The 20,698-nt window shown below is 42.7% G+C and overlaps 2 protein-coding genes across 2 annotated transcripts in view; one reads left to right on the plus strand and one right to left on the minus strand.

Moving 5' to 3' along the window:
• LOC110976980 (thyrotropin-releasing hormone receptor-like) overlaps window positions 1-20,698 on the minus strand; it is a 191,224-nt gene that overhangs the window by 15,639 nt on the left and 154,887 nt on the right. The gene's annotated exons all lie outside the window — the stretch shown is intronic.
• LOC110990297 (uncharacterized) lies at window positions 10,477-13,982 on the plus strand. The gene is made up of 2 exons (XM_022255201.2): window positions 10,477-10,583; window positions 11,634-13,982. Exon 2 carries the CDS (start codon window positions 11,649-11,651, stop codon window positions 13,581-13,583), a length of 1,935 nt encoding a protein of 644 aa, XP_022110893.2. The 5' UTR covers window positions 10,477-10,583; window positions 11,634-11,648; the 3' UTR covers window positions 13,584-13,982.

The raw sequence follows: 20,698 nt of genomic DNA on the forward strand, positions 1-20,698 counted from the left end.
AGAAACAATTTATTGTTCACGATGACCCCACTGCAACAATAGTAAGCGCTGAGCAAGGTACGAGTTGTCTCTACGCGAAGGTACATGTACGAGTTGTCTCTACGCGAAGGTACGAGTTGTCTCTACGCGAAGGTACAAGTTGTCTATACTGGAGGTACATTGACCAAGGTACATGTACGACTTGGCAGAGGTATGATTTGGTGCAATTATGTTGAGTTGATGGTACGAGTTGTCCAAGGTACAAATTGTCCAAGATACGAATCAACCTGTTCCCTATAAGACCTGTCTGAAAAAATGTTTTCCTAGTAAATGCTTTGGAATTTTCTTAGCTACATGTAAATCTCACACTTTAGGACATTTTATCACAGCTGCTGCAACATTTTCAGGGAAAGGTAGACCTGTCTGTATATGGAACACTTTCCTTTGACTCTACCATGTGTCATGTGTTAAAACACTCACAGTTCCCCTCATAATTTCCCTCAAAACCCAAAACCCTACCCTCTTTTCACAACATCAATTCTACAATTTGTGAGCATGATGTCATACATGTCATAGTCATCTACCAAGGTTGTGAAGTTAGTTACTTATTCCTCGTTTGATGTTCGACATTAAATGTTAAAAAGTAACCGATATCCAATGTCGAATAAGTAACCTTTTGACATTCGGCGACTGCTCAGGAAGCACATCCCTAGAAACGATGGAGTGCAAAAAGGACAAAACACAACCAGTACCTCCTATATTTCAGGGTTTCTTCAACCATGAAAAACCATGCTGCACGTTGCAAGGAGTTGTCGCTGATTGAAGACAACAATGACATCAGATTCAAGGTTTTCTCCAGGTAGGGCATGGGGTTTGGGAATTTTATTTCGATTTGAGAAAAGCGTGATGTGATGCATTCACTTTTCTCTCTCGTTTACAAGTGAAGAACCCCACCGAAAAGACTTTTGTCAAAGTCATTTTAACCATGTAAGACTGCATAGCCCTGATTGAAATGGAGGCAACAGGGTCACTAAAGTGTACAGAGGCACTTTGAAAAATAAGTTTAGACCCAGGGGATGGGATTGATGTCTATTATTTTGATTGATTGATATAAACAGAAGATATTTTTCCAATCAAATAATTATATTGCCCTAAAAAACCGTTGCCTACATTTCAGGGCTTGTTTGACCCCAAAATACCCTATGCCCCGGGTTGCTAGGAGTCGTTGCTGATTGAGGAAAAACAATGACATCAGATTCAATGTAATTTCCAGGCGGGGGTGGGGTTTTGGTATTTGATTTCAGTTGGAGAAAAGTGCGGTGTGATGCATTCGCATTCCTACTCGGGTTTGCAAGCAAAGAACTCCACTGACACGTCAAAGCCGTTTAAACCATGAAACCCTGGTTGAAATGGAGAGAGTGGGGTTGCGGAAGCGTACAGAAAAAGGTTTCAAAATAAGTTGAGACCCAGGATGTGGGATTGATGTATATTAAGCCGAGCAAAATATTAATTTTGCTGCCTATTACATTGAAAAAAAAATAGGTTGGGGAGGTGGGTAGTATCTTTTTTTTTTCATCTGAAGTTTTAGGGTCAACAATTTTAGGTTGGGGATTTTTTTTTTTTTTAATTAAAAAGCGATTTTGATGGTTTACGGTGTACTCCATCCACTGTTCTTTTCCCGCGGATTCGTAACTTGAGGATATGTCCTGTCAAAGATTGTATCCAAGTCAGAGCCTCTTCGGACAATTTCCATTTGTGTTTCGGTGACATTTTGATGAGTTAATGTCCAAAGCTTGTTTGAAAGCTCGTACAAAATGATGCACATAGAGCACTTAAAACCCGGGCGATGATGCGTGACACAATAACTTTGCGTGCCCTGCTCCAGTTGTCACGAAACCCTGTATCAGCGAAAGCGAAACTGTACCAACCTTATTTCAAGCTGTAAATTCACAGTGAAATTTATGTGTGCTACCGCGAGTTACAGTGGAGATAATAACTCACAACTTCTGCACAGATAGGAATGGCTGTAATGAGTCCCACTGACACATGAATTCATCCATTCATTCAATTATTTAATGTCATTTGTATCCAACATAGTTATTGAAATACATCAAAATTTGTTGAATACTGATGTTTCATTTCGCAGTCAATCACAGCACGATGACCGGATAGTCCTGGGATGCTGTTTACAGACAAGGCTTGCGCTTTGAGCTGCACAGATATGTAAAACTGTACGCACATACTGTACATGTGCATGTACATGGACATTAGATTCAGTCGGGTGCATTATTACGGAGATCCAGTGCCGTTCGATGTCCGCATGAGGACATGCAAAGTTGGGTAGAAAAAAAATAATTAATAAAAATTGGCACTTATGCAAGGAAGAAAAACGAGGAAAATCTGGCCTGTCCATGGCAAAAAAGTGGAAAATGAAATTCAGCATACTCAACAAGAAACCAAAGATTTCACAGCCCTGAAATAAGCACGAGGGTCGGTGACAGTATGTTTTATTATTGGATTTTTGGGGAGGGATAAAAAGATTGAGGGTTGGTGCAACTTGCTAGGTTGGGGTAGGTAACTGGACGCACAACTATGATTTTGTTTTTCCTTATTTTAATTGACTGAAATAGTTTCAATGAAAACAGCAGACATAAATGACCGTTTTCCAATTAAATAATTAGATTGCCGTAAAAAAACGTCACCTACATTTCAGGGCTTGTTTGAAGCCAAAAAACCCTATGCCCAGGGTTGCTCTGTGGGAGAGAGTTTTGTGTGTGCATACATCAATATCGCAGGTACAAAGTAAATAAGGTACATGAGAAAGCATTGGAATGGTGGTGCAGTTTTCTGTGTGTTTTTTCCCTTTTGCACTCCATCATTTCTACGAGTGTGCACTCTGTATGTCAAATGGTTAGCCTACTTATTCAGTGTTGGAATATCAAACGGTTACTTGTTCAACATTGAATGTTGAACATCAAATGAGGAACTGACTTTACATCGGTGTCATCTATCTAGGTGAATCCAAAAATTAAAATGTAGGGGGCCCACATGTACTGGTAGGTCTCCCTTCTTATTTTTATCCCTGCCTGGGCCATTTTCCAATACTCAACTTTGGCTCTGTCTCAGGCTTCAACTGTTTCTTTTACTAGCTGACTTTGAGGCTGTGAGCAGGGTAATCAGTCTAATAGTGCCAGAGAACATCAAATAAGATGCAAGAAAGCCAAAAATTACAGTAATCCAATGTAATTTAAATGCTTCAGGCCCATAATCGGGGATTGGTTTTGGAAACGAAGCCTGGACCGAGACGAAGTTGGGTATTGAAAAACGGCCCTAGTCTATATTGATTATGCAAGTTTCGGAATCTGTAAACCAATGACGGATCACAGATTGTGGTCCAGATCCATGGTCATCAGGTCGGGGACCAAACCACAATCTCGCAACCAGTGTTCTAGTTAGGACCAAATTAGTGCCGGGTAAATTTCTGGATGAGCGCAGTTCTCAACACTTTCTGATGCTTGAAATACGATTGAATTGGTATATTTAATCAGAGATACCAAATTTTCAAAATGAACAAGTGTAATCCTATCGCACTTCCAGTTCCGGTTTCCCAACCAATCCTAATTTTTCGGCACGGCCCTAAGAATTTTCATCGGCAAATTAGAAAAAAAGTTTTAAAAAATCCTACCATTTTTCTTTCAAAATAAACACCAGTCAACAACTTGTCACATCAAAACACTTGTAATTACCTGACTAGCATTGTGCAAGTGTGAATTGTAATTGTGGATTTTAAAATTTCCACATTAATTCTGGTAAGCTTTTATTTTAATCACTTTAGGGGCAATTTTGGCAAATTTTATCACATTCAATCAACACAAAAAATTGTCCAAAAATCCTTACCTACCGACCCTATTTAATTGGAAGCAGGGTTATTTTTTTCTTGGCCTAACTAATGTGCTTCTCAGTGTCGTAAGATCCGCAGTGTGGGCAATGTTTATCATGTCACAGTTAAATGTACATCCGTTGCAAAATACACATTACACGTAAGCTTCTCCACGACAAGACTTTGCAATGGCCCATATTTGTATTCGTCCCTGAACTTCTGCTCACTTGTTGACACGGTGCAAAACAAGTCCAGTTGCTCACCAAATATCCAAGAATCGAATCCTCGACAGTCCTCCCACTCTGGTCAACATTAGCACAATCATGGTGTTCAAAATACCGTGTATACGATATCGGCACATGTACATGTACAATGCGCATATGGACGTACACAATCACGTTGCAATCAAGCCTGTTTGCCCCCTGTTCATCATAGCATTAATCGGGGCGAACGGATGATTCTACCGCTACTAACACAGCGTGTATGCACCAAGTGCGGGACGCCAGTGACACATTTCTGACGCGCGCATTGCGAGGCCGGCTCTGTGGTACCGGTAGCTTATGTATAGAGTACTGGGTGGTGCTGCCCGGCGCCGCCCACCGTGGCTAGAATCCTGCTAGCGACGTCTCCAATTTTTGCTTATGTCGCTTGGTCAAGAAGCAATGTCGTCATTTTTATCAGGTCACTTGATAATAATTTTCTAGCGAGATTTGGGAAAATAATGAGATTTGAAATGCCGGCAGCCAACATGGCCACCGTTGCCATTACCGTTGGAGTTTATGGCAAAATTACTACTGAAAATTTGCCACGGTTAATTGATGGAGATTTGTAATGGCAACATTTTCATGCATACAGTAGACTTTGACAAAGTTTTTTTTTCCGCTTAAATGATTTCATCAGCAGAATTGGACTTGCCTATCCACCGAATTCATCATATCCAGTGCAAGATTTACAAAAAAATCTCCTAAATCTGCTTTTAGACATACCAAATGAAAGCAAAGTTTCATTTACATGTAGATCTGGGGCAGCATGTTTCCAGTTAATTTGATCAATCAGAGCAATTTGTATTGAAGTTTTTGGCAATAAAGAGATCAATGTCATCTGCTAATCCTGATCTAAAAATAGTTCAAAATTACATCATCATTGCACAATCAAGCGGTGTATGCAGAGTCTGGCGTCGTTGCTAGAATGTTGTTTGGTCCTCGACCTGGTCAAGATGGTGAAACAAACACGGCTGGCGGCCAGAATGTATAAGGAGGTATTGAGGGTGTGCTGACTGTACTTAACCCCAGAACTGTGGGGTCCATGAGGGGTGGACGTTGGACCCTACAGTTCTGGGGGTAGACTTAGCCCAGGTTCGACGCCAGTCTTCATTTCATTACGACTGACGTCCAGGTTCTAAGACTTGTGTACAAAACCGACCACAAATTTAGTTCCAATTTGTTCTTGGTTTACCTTGTTGAATAAACTAATTTCACGTTTACGTTCTTTGTGGCCTTATCTATCCATTTGGGGGGGCTAGGAATTTCAGAACGAACCACGGACTGCAAAATCAAGGAAAGTAAATGAGAGACAACGTTACTTTTGTAGATGCAATTCATCCGTTCTCAAGTGGCAAAGTGCACGCACGTACAGGAATCCACGCTGCGTGCACGCACTATGCATGCGCGATTTCCAGTGAAGGTCAGTTGCACGCTTGCTACACGGACGCCGTGACTGGTACCAAGCTTTAACCTGTGTGCCATCAAGACGATATAAAACGTAGTACAGCCAGGGAGTCCACCTGGACTAGGGGTAGACTGTACTGCAGTCCTTTTGTTTTAAGGCGAGCGATTGCACTTCCACGCCATCACATGCCTAAAAGCTTCTTGAGAAGTGCAAATAATTGCACGCCTGAAACCATCCGTACCGCACTCCTCGGCATGAGTTTACTTTATAATCATACTTTGCAATTTTTGAGAAAGATGAAACGAAAAGAATCAAACATTAGGCCTACCTAACAGTTAGTGATGACAGAATCATTTTTGATTCTCCTGGCAAAACAGATTTGTGTGACAGCTCTGTCTGTGTACAATCGTTCAGCACACCCATGTTGCACAGCGCTGCAGCAACCATTGCTGCATGCGTAATGCTACATACACCAGACTGTACATGGCTTTACGAGCTTGTACACATCACACACAGTGCCACGAGATCACACCACTTCTCAGTCAAACTTTTCCAATGAATTTCCTGATTATCCCAGGTATTTTGCGGAGATGTCTGTCCTGTAAGTTGTTCCGATCACAACAATGACACTTTTCGAAAAAAAAACATACATGTAGATGGCTTTTACTTGCATCTGCACAAAACGATCTCCAGAAGTTGACAAGCTTTCATGATGCAGGCTCCCGCGCCGTAGGTGTAGTGAGCCAACGAATTCTTTTGAAGTTGAGACTGGGACCCGACCAGTCAATCATGATGCCCCACGTACATGTAGTGCTTGAAAGCCATGGAGAGATCATGCCAGCGTGGATCGCAGCAGATCTTTGTGTGCAGACACGTACACGTAAACGTCCTAATGTTTCCCAATACATTTTTGTAGTGTTATGAATGGAAATAACTCGCAGGAAAGATTTATTGGAAAAATTTCATGGAGAATACTGGAGTGATCTTGTGGCTCAGTCAGAGGAACTCGGCATTGTCTGTTGAGGCTGCTATTATGGAAAAGCTGATATTATGATTTTATGACCATTATAAAACCTTGATTCTTTTTACATGTATTGGACATACTGGAATCTCTTCCAGTTTGCTTGAAGTAAGCAGGTGTAATAAACTAATCTGAAACTGTTGCACTATTTTTGTTGGTTTTGATTGTTTATACATGTATGTAATGTCGACCTAATTTTATCTTTATTTTACTAAGTCTTGACTGACCCAAGGTTTTAATTCATTGTTCAAAATCACACTCCTAGAAAAATTGCACACCTGGAAATGTCCAGGGGTGTTTTGTTTTTGCACAAATCACAAGGACTGGTACTGTGTTGACGGTGATTAGCGACGCCAGACGTTCACAAGAAGCTAGCCCCACTAGTGTGGCATGGACTCTCACTCCTGCTCCGTCCTTAGCCACACATCCGTATACGCAATTTCGTGTCGGCGTACTGAAAATTTTCATTGTGGGCGCAATTTCTTTTACACACAGAGATAATCCTTAGCCTCTCCGCTTTCTTAGGGCCATTTATTGAATGATTTCACTCACGTTGTTCTGGTATTTTCCAGTCTTTTTGCCTTCACCCATTCAATCTCATGGGCTCGCTCTCACAGTCACCATCTTTAAAATAAGGTCGTTGAACATTACGTCACTTGGCCCCTCATCGTCTCGACGGCTGTTCCATGTCAAGACATACATGTATCTACAGTAACTAATACACAGACTGAGCGATAAAATACAACATCATACATGTACCAAGTTGCAACGGGCTCTAAAACAGTGTCAGGTCAACTCGCCCCCTGACCGACTCGTCCCTTTCCAACTCGTCCCCTCGTAAACTCGACCCCTGACTGACTCACCTCTTACCAACTCGCCTCCTGGCCGACTCGCCCCCTGACTGACTCGCCCCCTGGCCGACTCGCCCCCTGACCGACTCACCCCCTGGCCGACTCGCCCCCTGACCGACTCGCCCCTAGGAACGTCAAACAAATACATGTATGGCTGGCCCAATGTATTAAAAAAAAAAACAATGGTTCTAACCAATGACGCGACACGAACGACTCACGGATGATGATGGATATTTGGACATCACCACTAATCACTTACTTATTCAAACGCTTCCTACGTCCACTGTCTGATTAGGTTATTTGTACATCCAACATACCCTCAGGATCAACAACTTCGAACCCTCCGTCCCATTAATATTTGGGTATGTGACTGTATCTTCTTGAAGTGACCCGATATCCAGTTAGTTAGTTAGTTAGTTATAGAGTTCTGTTGCTCATTCACTCGACTGGGACCTCACATATACTGCGAAAATTGATTTAGGTTCTTGGATATGCGCTTTTTGTGTGATGTATAAAGTCATAGTGGTACATTGTACACTAATGTAAATTTTTAAAGCCCCATTATTAATTTTTTTTTATTTGCATAATTTTTATTCCTTTTTTGGAATTGAATATCTTTGAGAGTGCCCTTAATTTGTTTACAAGTAACGGGCACCAGATGACATGACTGTTTTACCATGACGTCATGACACCGACAGTGCATGCTGGGATATAATTCAATATGGCCAATCAACAACGTGATCCTTGATGACTGTACTCGCCAAATAAATCAGTATTTAGTGTTAATTGTGAACTAATAATTGCATCCTGTGAAGTTATCGGAACCTGAAAGTGTGTTGCGACCGTTACACCCTTTGTCATAAATCATGTCTCCTTAACACTTCCGTCGTCAGGCATTATGACTAATATGTACCATTTTTTTTATCCGAAATAGTCCGCAAAGTTAATTAATATGGTAGAGTGTTGGTGTTGTGGCGCACAAAATCCCATAGACAATACACAGCAAATGCTGCGCCATGGCCCATACACACGATAATACTGAATTAGTTTTACCAATATCAAAAAATATTGTTACCCCCCAACTTCCACACAAAGGGAATATCCACCAAGCTTTAAACAAACTCGACTTTGAGTGCCCGCTGCAAACCCCAGAACCTATTTTTAAGGGCAGCAATCACTGATTCCATCTCTGACTGATTGTATTTTTTATTAAATGGTGAATGGGCCGGCCATACGTACTTGGCAAACTTAGGGGGCGAGTTGGCTAGGGGGCAAGTTGGCTAGGGGCGAGTCGGTCAGGAGGCGAGTCGGTCAGGGGGCGAGTTGGTAAGGGGGCAAGTTGGCTAAGAGGCGAGTTGGTAAGGGGCGAGTTGGTAAGGGGCGAGCTGGTAAGGGGCGAGTCGGCCAGGGGGCGAGTTGACCTACAATCTCTAAAACAACGTGAGAGAAATCATTCAATAAATGGCACTAAGAAAGCAGAGAGGCTAATGATCACCTCTGTGTGTAAAAGAAATTGCGCCCACGATGATAAGTGGGTGCGCCGAAAATTTTCAGTACACCGACACAAAATTGCGTATACGGATGTGTGGCTAAGGATGGAGCGGGAGTGAGAGTCCGTGCCACACTAGCGGGGCTAATTTAACAAGAAGTTAACGTTGGGCTTTTATGCAGAATTTCAGTGGTTCCTGGTGTAAAAAGCTCGGACCGTTTCGATACTGATTTCTCATAAAACAAGTTTGTATCTTCAACTACCGTTTACGAGCAAAAATAACTGAAACTTACCTTTAGTCCAGCAAAAAGACGAAAAAGGACAGCGCCACTTGATATGAAGCCGGAATAGGAGAACGCAGCCATCTTTAAAACACGCGGGGTTTAAGGTGGGGCGCCCTCTCGGCAGTAATGCCTCTTCCCCGTAGCTTCGTTTTGAGCTAGCGGCACACTTTCTGCGCCATGCAAACTACTAAACGTCGTTGAGGGTGGAGGCCTACCGATTAGTTATTCCAAACACCGACTTCAGTTGGGATCGGCTTTCTGAACCAGTTGCTGAACGAACTTTCTTTGTCGACAGCTAACAACAATATTTTTTTAAGTAAAATACAAAGCAAGTCACCTTTTACTTTGGTGATAATAGATATTAATTTAAACTGAAGAAAACGTTCATCCAATTTAAGGCCCGAGTTATATAACCCCGGGATCAACAAAACGTTTTTTGAAATCAGCCATTATGAGAAAACATCGTCTTCCCTCTAAAATTTGGCACTTGACTTGTAAAAACTATGAAGGAAAACAGTCATCAAAAGATGTGAATGATATATATACATGTATATTTTAATGACGTCATTTCTGTTGGTAAACAAACCCAAGGGACAACAACATACTTCTGGTTCAAATCAGGGTCGAGCAAACGTGAATGCATTTCTATCACCCACTTCCTCCAAATATGAAGTTAAAAATACATGTATACTACTAAAAAAGTTAAGGACCACTTTTTAAGTTAAGGGCTACTCTTTTTTTAACTTGTAATCTCTTTCAAAGCAATGAGTGGGGTCTAGTTCTTTCATTTTTTGTTTGTCTAGATGGTGTTCTCATTGGGATAAAAAAAATTCAAAAAGTGCAATGATGCAAGAGATATTCAGCAGTAAAATATCTCATATGAAAAGAGTATACACAAAATAACATTTGAAGTGGTTCTTAACTTGTTTGAGTAGTGTAGTAACTACAGAAAGCAACAGTGTGCCTCGCTAAACCAGCTTTCCTCTACAGCCCTTCCTGTTTGGCACTAGATACTTTTCTCCTTGTCTTTCAGAAGTGTATGCCCGTATGGACATCGGAAAGTACTTCGGGTTTAAGATAAAAGGCCTCTGAGCATTTCCTATTTAATTACCTTGCGCAGTCACGGCGATCTAACTTTAGCCTGTCAAATTGGCCCACATCCGACACATTCGCTGACAACAAGTCCTACCCGTGACTAATACCAACATCAAGGTCGGCAAAGCACACCAAAATATTACTTCGAGCGACCCTGCAGGCTCGGTTGGGTGTTGGCAATTCGCACATTTTTACGGGCACACCTCGTTTCAACTGGGGTGTATGAGAGCCAGGGGGTTATCCACACACCCCTTCATAACTGCCTTGCAGAGGAGTTATTTGTAACTAAGTCGTGACGGGGCCTCAACCTTACACGGTAAGTTCATTTAAACACCTCTGGCAAACAGTACAGCGTTCCTTGTTATCTCCAAGAGAATCTTTCCAGCTTCGCAGGTTCCAGCCATCACTTGTACTGGAGACGAGAATGTGGTGTCAAATTAATAAGAATCGATACCGTGTGAATTCAATGGACCTACAACAATAGTAATTATAGGCAACGAAACTACTATAAACGGTAGGCCTGTGGGTTCGATGATAGGGTCGTTCTGCTTTTGAGTATTACTCAAAGAATAAACTGTCACAGAAAATGCTCCTTAGTAGGAAATTGGACCATCCGCTCCATTACTAGCTCTCAAGGGAGTCTTGCCTACACGTACGCTCGCAATTAGGTCCCTCTTGGTTCTTGATAACAACGGGAAGTTTCTGTGTAAAGTATTGACAGATTTGTCTCGTGTACATTTCATGCATCCTTCGGTTAAAATCACATTCACACAATTTCACCTGGTGGAAATATTCAGTACAATCGAAATGATAACAATTCGAGAACTGAAGTAGTATCGGCTTAAAGAAAACAGGAATCATCTCTCTTGGGATTCGATTGAATGGTACTGGCGCTGCACGTCACACGATGCAGCACTATGCCACGACGCCTGACCCCTGCTTCACAATTATGCAGTGACTGTTGCAAAGACAGCAAACACTGTTCAAAATGGTAAGAAAAAAATTTTAAGTCGTACCGGTACGTACGTAAGGGATTTTTTTCCTATAATGTCCTAAATACACTTTCATAAGAATCTCCTGTTAGTATTCAGAGAAAAGTTGACAGTTGAATGTGCTGTGCCAAAACAGCAACTTTTGTGATGTCAACTGACAATAGAATTTACCGTTATTTGACAGACATTTTTTAACAATGCATAAACACGGCGTGGGGTCATGGCAACTCTTCATGCTGCAAATACAATGATTACAATGCTTGAACACCTTCTTTGCCGCTGGTGTTTAATTTAAACTAAAAGTTTTTGTCTTTGTCTTTCAGCAGGTTGACATACGACTGTGACCTTTTGTTGTATATTTTGTTTATTCCCAGGCTATGTTGTGAGTGATGGCCAAGGCTGCAACCAAGAGCGTACTCGGAAGGATAAGCCAGGGGCACTTGGACTGTCCAATCTGCCGATGCCGTTACACTAATCCGAAGATACTCGACTGTCTACACACCTTCTGCCTGAACTGTCTGGACAAGCTTGTCAGTGGTGAACAGCAGCAGAAACAGGACATCACTTGCCCGCTGTGTCGACAGCCTACGGCCATCCCAGACCAGGGCTTGCAGGGTCTGTCCAACTGCTTCTTCTTGAAGTCCCTGGTAGACGAATTCAACAAACAGGAGCTGCTACTTGGCAGCAACTCCGTGCCAGTGCCGACTTGCCAGCAGTGCGACGAAGGATTGGAAGCTGTTGCGCGGTGTCAGGACTGCGACGAGAACATCTGCAAGAGTTGCCAGGAGGCCCACGGGCGTTGGAAGCGCACCAAACAACACCGGGTCATCACGGTGGAAAGCTTGATGAGCTACAGCGGCAGCCCGCTGGTCGAAGCACGGAAAGTCCAAAGCAAGGCACTTCAGTGCAGGATCCACGCGGGCTACAGGGTGTGTTTCTACTGTTACGCCTGCGAGATGTCGATCTGTGCCAGATGCGCCGCAATCGACCACCGCACGGAAGATCACAGATACGGCGAAATCGGCAACGTTGTCGGAGAGTTCAGGAAGGATGTTGAGGAGGCACTGCTCTCGTTCGAGGAGTGCAAAGAGAGATTCCGAGTCGCCAACGGTTCCATACAGCACGCCAGGAGCAGGCTGAAGATCATGGTGGAACGGGCGTGCCAAGATATTTCTGCGAAAGAAGAGGAAGAGATTGCAAGGATCAGAGAAAAATCTCGCCGCCTCAGAGAGAAGGTCGAGGAGATCGGTCGAGAGAGGGATGGGAAATATGAAGAAGTGCTGAGTCGCAACCGCGAGAAGATGGACCGGGCCGACCAAGTCGTAGAAACGGTGACCGAGCTGATGCGTGAAGCTGAGGAAGACGAGCTTTTAGACCTCAAACCGAAGATCATGCACAACCTGGACTCCCAGGTAGAGGTCCAGTTCGAACCGGTGCCCTATGAATTGTCATATGTCGGCATCAAGTGCCAAGACGTGGTGAATGACTTAGACCTTGGTGAGATAGTCCACGAGGAGAAATGGCAGTTGAAACACGAGTTCGGCAAGAAAGGAGATGGGCAGGGGGATTTTAAGGGGGCGACAGGGGTCAGTTCCTTGAAGGACGGAGGGATCGCCGTCGCAGATACAAAAAACCAGCGACTTACTGTGCTAACCCCAAACGGTCTCTTTAAGAATGCACTGACTCGTACAGAAGAGGATGCGTTGAAGGCACCTTACAGTGTGGCGGTGACCTGTGATGACCATCTGCTGGTCACCGACGTCGATAAAGTGAAGGTGTTTGGCAGTGACTTTCAACTGCTCCACAAGTTTGCGCCTGCGAAGGATGACCGCGAGGGGCAACTGAAGAGCTACCTCAGTGGGATCGACGTGGACAAAAACAACCGAGTAGCCGTGGCGGACAGTGGGAGAAAGGTCATCTCTGTCCACAACCTGGACGGGTCTCTGATCACCACTATACCCAATGACTTGATACACGGCTGCATATCATTTAGCCACAACGACCGTCTGATCTTCACCAATTACCACGAGAGGCGGCTGGTTTGTGTGGACTTCACGGGCAACAAGCTCTTCGACGTAGGGACCTCTGTCGGCAGGAAGTCGGCCAAGCCCATCGGTGTTTGCTGCGACGAGGCAGGGGACATTTACATCTCGACTCACTTCGGTCAAACAGGAGGCTGCGAGATCCACCAGTATGACCCGCAAGGAATGTTCATCAGGCGCGTTGTTCGTGGGCTCTTTAATCCCTTCGCCATGACGTTTTCTCCAGGAGGGGATCTCATAGTAGCCGATATGCATTCTGTCAAGATTTTTCACCGAGCTTGAATTCACCGTGGCCACTATGCCCGCAGTGTCAGAACCCCAAACGAAAGAAAATCTAGCAGCTTCACTGTCCAGAGCTAAAATGTGGCCTTAATGAATGTGCTTGCTGACTGTTGGATGGGGGGTGGTGAAAACGGTTTGCTATTATCGATTGCATCAACGGCTGCTAATACTTGCATAGATTCAATACAGACTTAGAACAACGCCTTTAGTAACATGATTCTGCAGCGACGGTCTCGTGAATTTCTAGATAATCTCTAGATATCAAACGTACTGTGTACAAATACTCCCTCAGTGATGGTTGGACAGAGAGGCTTCAAAGACCCTGCCACCCCGAGCTGAAGTGCACCCCCAATCGGCGAAACAAAGATAGGTGTTTACAAGGCATGGTGGGAACCAACATGGCGCGGCAAGATTGTTCCCATGGGAATGAGGTTGATACAAGCACGAATAAAGTAGTTACGCGTACTCGGCATGCTCCTCGTCAAACGCGCGTATACTTACACGCCTCATGGCAAGCCTATGCGGTGAGTACCAAAAAAGGCCTTTTTGGTTCCGCTCGGAGCGGTTACGCATTCGGCACTCGCGCAAGTTTTGCGCACGGCTTTGTGAAAAAAGCGCAGACGGCGCTGCCATTAAAGAGTGACATTTTCCTTCTTCACGCACGGATTTTTTCCTTCACTCTGTGATCACAGACGAATTAATACAGTTGTAACGATTCGCTAATTTTTGTGACTTGACTCGAGTCGATTAATTGTAACTTAGTGACTCGAGTCGAGTCAAGTCAATTGGCAAAAAGTCGAGTTGAGTCAAATATTTAGCTCAAGTCAATTCGAGTCACCAAGGTTTGAGCTCACATCAGAAAAAGTCGTTTGGGGGGTATTTTTTTTAAATTTCGCTCTGGGTTTCTACATGTGGTCGCACCACTTCTTATTCTTGATGATTATAGCACACGATAGGAGCATTACAAGCCATTTAAAAACATTTTGTTCGCTAAGACGTTTGCTCTTACTTTTGGGACTCGAGTCTTATTGACTTCCAATGGAGTCGTGTCTGCTGATGAGGGCCTCGAGTCGAGTTGTGTCATTTTCTTGCTCGCAGAGACTCGAGTCGAGTCAGGTCATTCCCATCGGGACTGGAGTCGAGTAGAGTCGCCAGAAATTGTGACTCAAATCGGAATGACTCAAGTCGAGTCATTGACTTGAGTCATTACAGTGTACATCTCTCTGACATACACTGAAGAAGTTAGCTTTCTAAATGGCTTATCGTGGATAAAAGGATAGGAGATACTGATAGAGTTCTTCGGAGACGCCTACATTATAATTAATGTTTGTACCAGATAAACAGTGTTACCAGATAAACAGTTTTCAAGATGTATTTTTGCGTTGGGGAGATGTTAATTTATATAACGGGTTTTGCCCTTAGACGTCTGCACTAGTAGGCAGGAGGTCGTGGGTTCGAGTCCCACCCGAGTAAGCTTATGACTTTTTTCGCAAGCTTTCGGACAAGCAATGAGCATACAGTGTTTATTAATATATACGTAGGGCAAAATCCGTTATACAGATAAACAGTGTTGAGCTTTTGTACAAAGAGATACGCCGTCATTATTTCCGGACGGATAAGCGGACATTATACAGCACCCGCCAATACCAAAGGGTATGCTCTTTCAGATCATCATATGGACGATTTTTTTCTGCGTAGGTTTCAACCGCAGATAATTTTTCTAGAAAAAAATCCTTTTACGCTAAATATTGCTGGGCGCCCTCTACGTCTCTAGGATTAAGCCGTTGATACCATGACTGGATTTTTTTTGCCAACGGCTAAGTTTTTTTCGCATTTCACTTTGGAGCTAAAGATTCTCGATTTAACTTGTATGGCGTGCTGCATTGTAAGCAATTTCTGTAGCTCTTGTGACTTTGTTATTTTTATCATCACTGTCCGATGAGTGGTAATGCATGACAATAGTTTATTTGGGGAATAAAAATGACACTCTAAAAGCCAGTTTGCAATCGTGCATTTTTTATATGTTTGTTTTCTTTTTGAGTTTCAACATGACCACTAGAAACATCAGCACATTTGCAGCATTGTTCTTCGAGCCTTCAGGGTGCGTGGGACCACCAGTCGGATTATGCACCGAACTTTAGCACCAAACAGCAATGCTTGTAAGGAAAACGGGGCCAACTGGTGCCAAACAATGCAGAAATATCAAACGACACGCACATTTCATTGACTCTGTACGGTGGTGTAACCAGGCCTTCAGCTGGGGGGGGGCAAAACGGATTTTTTTTTTTTAAAGAACGCAAATTTGTTCGCATTTTAAAAGAATCCTAACTCCTCCACAGAACAGACAGTACCGTTTCTAAAATGTTGTTGATTTCAATGAGACAAGAAAGAAAGAAAAAAGGGCACCTTGTCTCTAGAGTAGTCCCCTGCCCCGACCCTACTGGATACGCCATTGACGCTGTATTGGCACAAAGACAAATTGTAAGTATAATCCCTCTGTGCGTCACTCTTAATGCATGAATTGCATCTTTCCTGTGATACAAATGCGGGAATTAAAGTCGATTAGTGCAACTACTAATTACACCCCGTTTGACAGGACCCATAGGCTTAGTTCAGCGAGCCGACAAACCTTGATCCTTTGGCTTCGAGGATGATGAAGACGTGAGTCATGGTAGAACTGGCATATATAATGACATCTGACCACAGTAGTTTGAGCGGATCGGGGGGGGCAACGGGTTTCATGCCCCCCCCCGAGAAATGGGTCTGGATCCGCCCTTGTCTATAGCCTTCGGTTCGTCTACGAATCAGATACTTCCAGTGTACAAACCCAAAAGGCGCTTATCAAACTATGAGTTTGGCAAATCATGTGAGTCCAGATGATTTGATAGTCTTCAGGACACGAAACCATACCCAGATTCGCCTCCTGCAGGCCCATTGAAAATCGAGAAGTTCCTGAAGCCGCTGCTCATCAAGACGAAGCCTTGTTAATTGGGGAGATAAAAACCTGATCCAGGCGAAAGGACACACCAAGGCCTTAATCAAACTTGCCACGTCACGAAGGGCAAGGTTTCGTTACGCACATAAATGCCATGTGAAGGACATTCACTATTCCTGGTTGCCATAAAGATCGTCATTGAAGGTTAAGTTGAATAGGTTTTGTGTTCAAGCTTTCACATCTCTCTTCTCTCTCGATTTGGAGAAAACTTCAAACTAACTTATACACCTGTGGACATGTGTACAGCCTACAGGTACATGTTATCATCGACAATGAAATAATGATTGAGGCTGATGCCTGGGATGGAGTACGGCCTACATAACACTGTTACCTAGTGTCCTGACCATACGTCTACTTTATGTCGACATTTTGCCATGGAATATTTCAATATGAAGTTAAATCATCAACTATAAACTGATATATTGCACAGCCATACTTTACACAACCTTATTATAATCAACCACGGTACAATTTCAGCCGTTAAAACGCTGTATGCAGCACGAAGATTAACACTCTCACCTTGACCACCCGCTTTCCAAGGGTATAATTGACAATTTTGTCACTCACTACCGCACGACTACAAGGAAGGAAAACATATACTTGTACTTTCAATCAACACCTCTACTCTGAAGTCAACAAGATCAGATCGTGCAGAGATTATTCGTTACGGCTTTTTAATTCAACAGGGAATCAACCCACAAAGATTCCTCGAAACGCACTTCAGTCTAATGTCAGCATTTGCCAGGGTAATTTCTGTCGAATTCCGCTAGATTTCACGCTCTACGAGCGTGGTAACATTTTTTTATGGGTCTATCATTGCGGTGCATTGCACTCTTGCTCATTTCAATAAGTGGGGAAAATATATTTTATCGCCAGAAGGCTGTAAGCCTGTACAAATTAATTACGATCCCCGTAAGTCCTCGAATTGCTGTGTTCGACTTTGTCAGTGACCAGTATGTTTTTCTCTACAGTGTCTGACACATTGAAACTGATGACGGGCAAACGTAATGCGGCACGATGCTGAGGGAACGGGCGACATGAATCACTTCAAGGGTAGCTGCAATCAGTTGGTTTTAATACAAATCTTCAAAATACACTTTTGCGTCTTAGTTCACCTTATTTTCAACTTTTGTTCCATTACTTCAAAGGGTATTTTACTGCCTTTTTGTTTTTAATGCTAATGAGCAAATATTCATGAGCAAAACTTTGATGTCATCGTTGTGGCATTAAGGTCACACTGGCTTGTACACAAAAAGTTCTGCATGTCAGTCGATTTGGCTGGACTTAGTTTTCTCGTTTGTCGATTCATCGTTGTTTATGTGCATCGCAATAAGTAAGCATCAATCCTTTTTGGGAATGATTTTAGTGAGTGAATTCTGGGTTCAAAAGCAGAACAGAGAAACCTATGGCTATGCACTGAGCTCTGTCCCTGGATGACATCATAGCAACGGCGCCCTCGGTTGCGAAGGAATGTATGAATTATTTAGAGTGTTTAAAGAAGTGCACTTTTCAATGTATTTAACCCAATAAGAGTGTGAAAGAGTTTTCATTCATCAAAGAAGGGTATTAAAGTTGCAGAAAAACTGTGTCTAAGAAAAACATTCACTGCAGCTCTATGTTCGCTTTAACCACTGCAAGCGTTATGTGAGCGAGCACTATAAGTTCAACTATATCTTGTACAACAGGCTAAAATGATATTATTCTTTCATAGCTGCATCCTACACGATCGTAAGATATTCACTATCCCTCAGTTCAAGTTTTCAAAGACATTATTTAGTTAATCTATAATATCTAACACTAAATTCCATTTCCACAGTAATAATGGCTTGTGTACGATGCATTCAGTATTTATGTTAGTCTGGCGAAAAAAGACCCGTAGGCCTATAGCACATTTATCAACATGTGTTGAAAAAAATTTGGAAAGCTTTATGAACAAATAATAACCATCTCCCTCAGAGAGGGAATACTTGCGTTGATACGAACGAGCAGATACCATCAAAGGCTTGCTGTCTCCTTTGTACAGGATAACACAGCACTACCTGCAAAGAAATTTATTACTTGCTTTCCCTTGGTCGCTGTAACTGCATGACTTAGCGTACTGGGGTTAAACGACTCAATGCAAGACCCACCCGCAGAAGTTTACAGAAAGGTGACAATAAACGATCAAGGCATTCAAAAAAAAAATAATGAAGGACATGACAACAAAGGCATGTACTTACATATCATTCATAGCGCAGGGATGATGGATTCAGGGGAAAATATAACTATGGCGCCGTGTGTGTGTGGGGGGGGGTGACACACCGGGGATACGCCCCTTATAGGTTCCCGCATAATCCCCAAGACCTCCATTCGTAACGGGAAAACACAATGTAACGACTGACCCCATTAAGCGCTTCCTCCAAAGTGGTACATCGGGCCACTCGAAGGCACATCGCAACCCATTGAATAAAAGAGATTTCTTTTCAGATTTGATAACAATTTGTGCAAGCACTCACGGAAAGTGACAGTAGAAGGCCAGAGGTGAAGGTCCATTGGTGAAGGTATTAGCAACGATATCACTGTCGGTTTATTACATGCACAATTCAGATGGATGACAGATTATACAGAACTTGAAGCTTCTTCGACTGACAAGAAACACGATCCAACAACTGCATCGTCCAGGCTGACGTGAAAACACACTCTCTAATTTGGAAGATCTATTTGGGTAGTCTTAGCGATATTTGAGCGGGAAACGCGATGCTGATTGTGGCTCTGCGAGAGGCGTAGATGACAGATTTAATTAAGTCATTTAGACAGCCGTATGGTATATGCGTTTCGAGAGTAGTTAAGCTGTAGATATATTTCATCGAAAAAGAGGAGTATGTGAAAAACGTTAAGTGATAAACTAGGATTGCAGAGATCTTATCTTGTTGAAGCACCTGGTAATTTTTAACCTCCATTACTTGGAAACTGATGACGAGGGAAACATTTATGAGATGATAAAATTGCGTGTTTCAATGACTGCTCTCGGTGTGCCAAATAATGCACATGAACGTTTTGCAAAACTTCGACAAAATGACTCCTTGATGACTTGAAGTTGAAATTTTTGACACTGTCACTGTTTGAATACAATGATCATGTAGAGGCATGGGCATTATTGGAAGAAGGCCCAAAAATTCACAATGCTCGTAAATGCATGGCACTGTGTGCAAAGCGTTCAGATGCATATTTCATGCAAGCCATGACTACACTCACGTATTGTACCGGTATCAATTCCGTCAATACGAAATATCTGCATTTGCAGAAATGAGAGTCAGTGTTCCCAGAAAGTGCTGGCACAAAATAGTAACTTCTGTAATGCCAATTGACAACAGAATTTCCTGTTATTTAGCAGACAATTTTAACAGTGTCATACGGCGTGAAGCATCTTTCAACATAAATTATCCACATTGGGGACTTCGATAGCAAAAGAAAAAGATGCACCACTGCAATGATTGTTTTCTCTTCTAGTGACGTCAGTGACGGAGCAATATTCTCTCCCCTATATCATTATCACTCTTGCCTGTGAAATATGAAAATTGGTTTCAATAAATCTGGCATTTCACATGGGTTATGTGAAAAATCGGTTTGGTTTGAATCGCTGATTAGAAATTGAACAATACAAATACAATTGAGTAAACACCTGTTCTCAATATCACTTTTGTCTTGTGTTCATTAAAAAATATATATATAAAAGCTGAAGGCGAGTAGTGAAATTGGGATTTTATGACAAAAGTATTAAAAGACGTCACTGGACAATGGACACTTGCATCTTTATAAAATTTTAATATGGTCGTTGTTTTCGACGGTAATAGGCAATTACACGCAGTGTTTTTGTCGTCTCTGCAAATATACCAACAAATGAAAAAAAAAGTTGGGTGATAGTACCTCAACAGACAGTTCGTATTTGAAAATAACCCAGTCCTCAATTTGGTTAAAGTTTGGGATATGCCTAAGCAAAGTTTGAGAAGAAGGGTATATGCGATTATCTCAATAACCGCAAGTGTCGATCCCTGAAGGCTAAAAGTAATTCATGCAGAGGGCATCAAAGAGGACTTCTGCACCCGAACAACGAACATCGGGGGTGTTTTCCTGACATTGT

Source organism: Acanthaster planci, linkage group LG02 (genome assembly GCF_054643075.1).
Source record: "Acanthaster planci isolate LZ-2023a linkage group LG02, COTS_SCS, whole genome shotgun sequence".
Taxonomy (NCBI): Eukaryota; Metazoa; Echinodermata; class Asteroidea; order Valvatida; family Acanthasteridae; genus Acanthaster; species Acanthaster planci.

Bases quoted from the DNA above. Each gene is read 5' to 3' on its own strand.
- LOC110990297 (XM_022255201.2), top strand. From the start codon at position 11,649: ATGGCCAAGGCTGCAACCAAGAGCGTACTCGGAAGGATAAGCCAGGGG.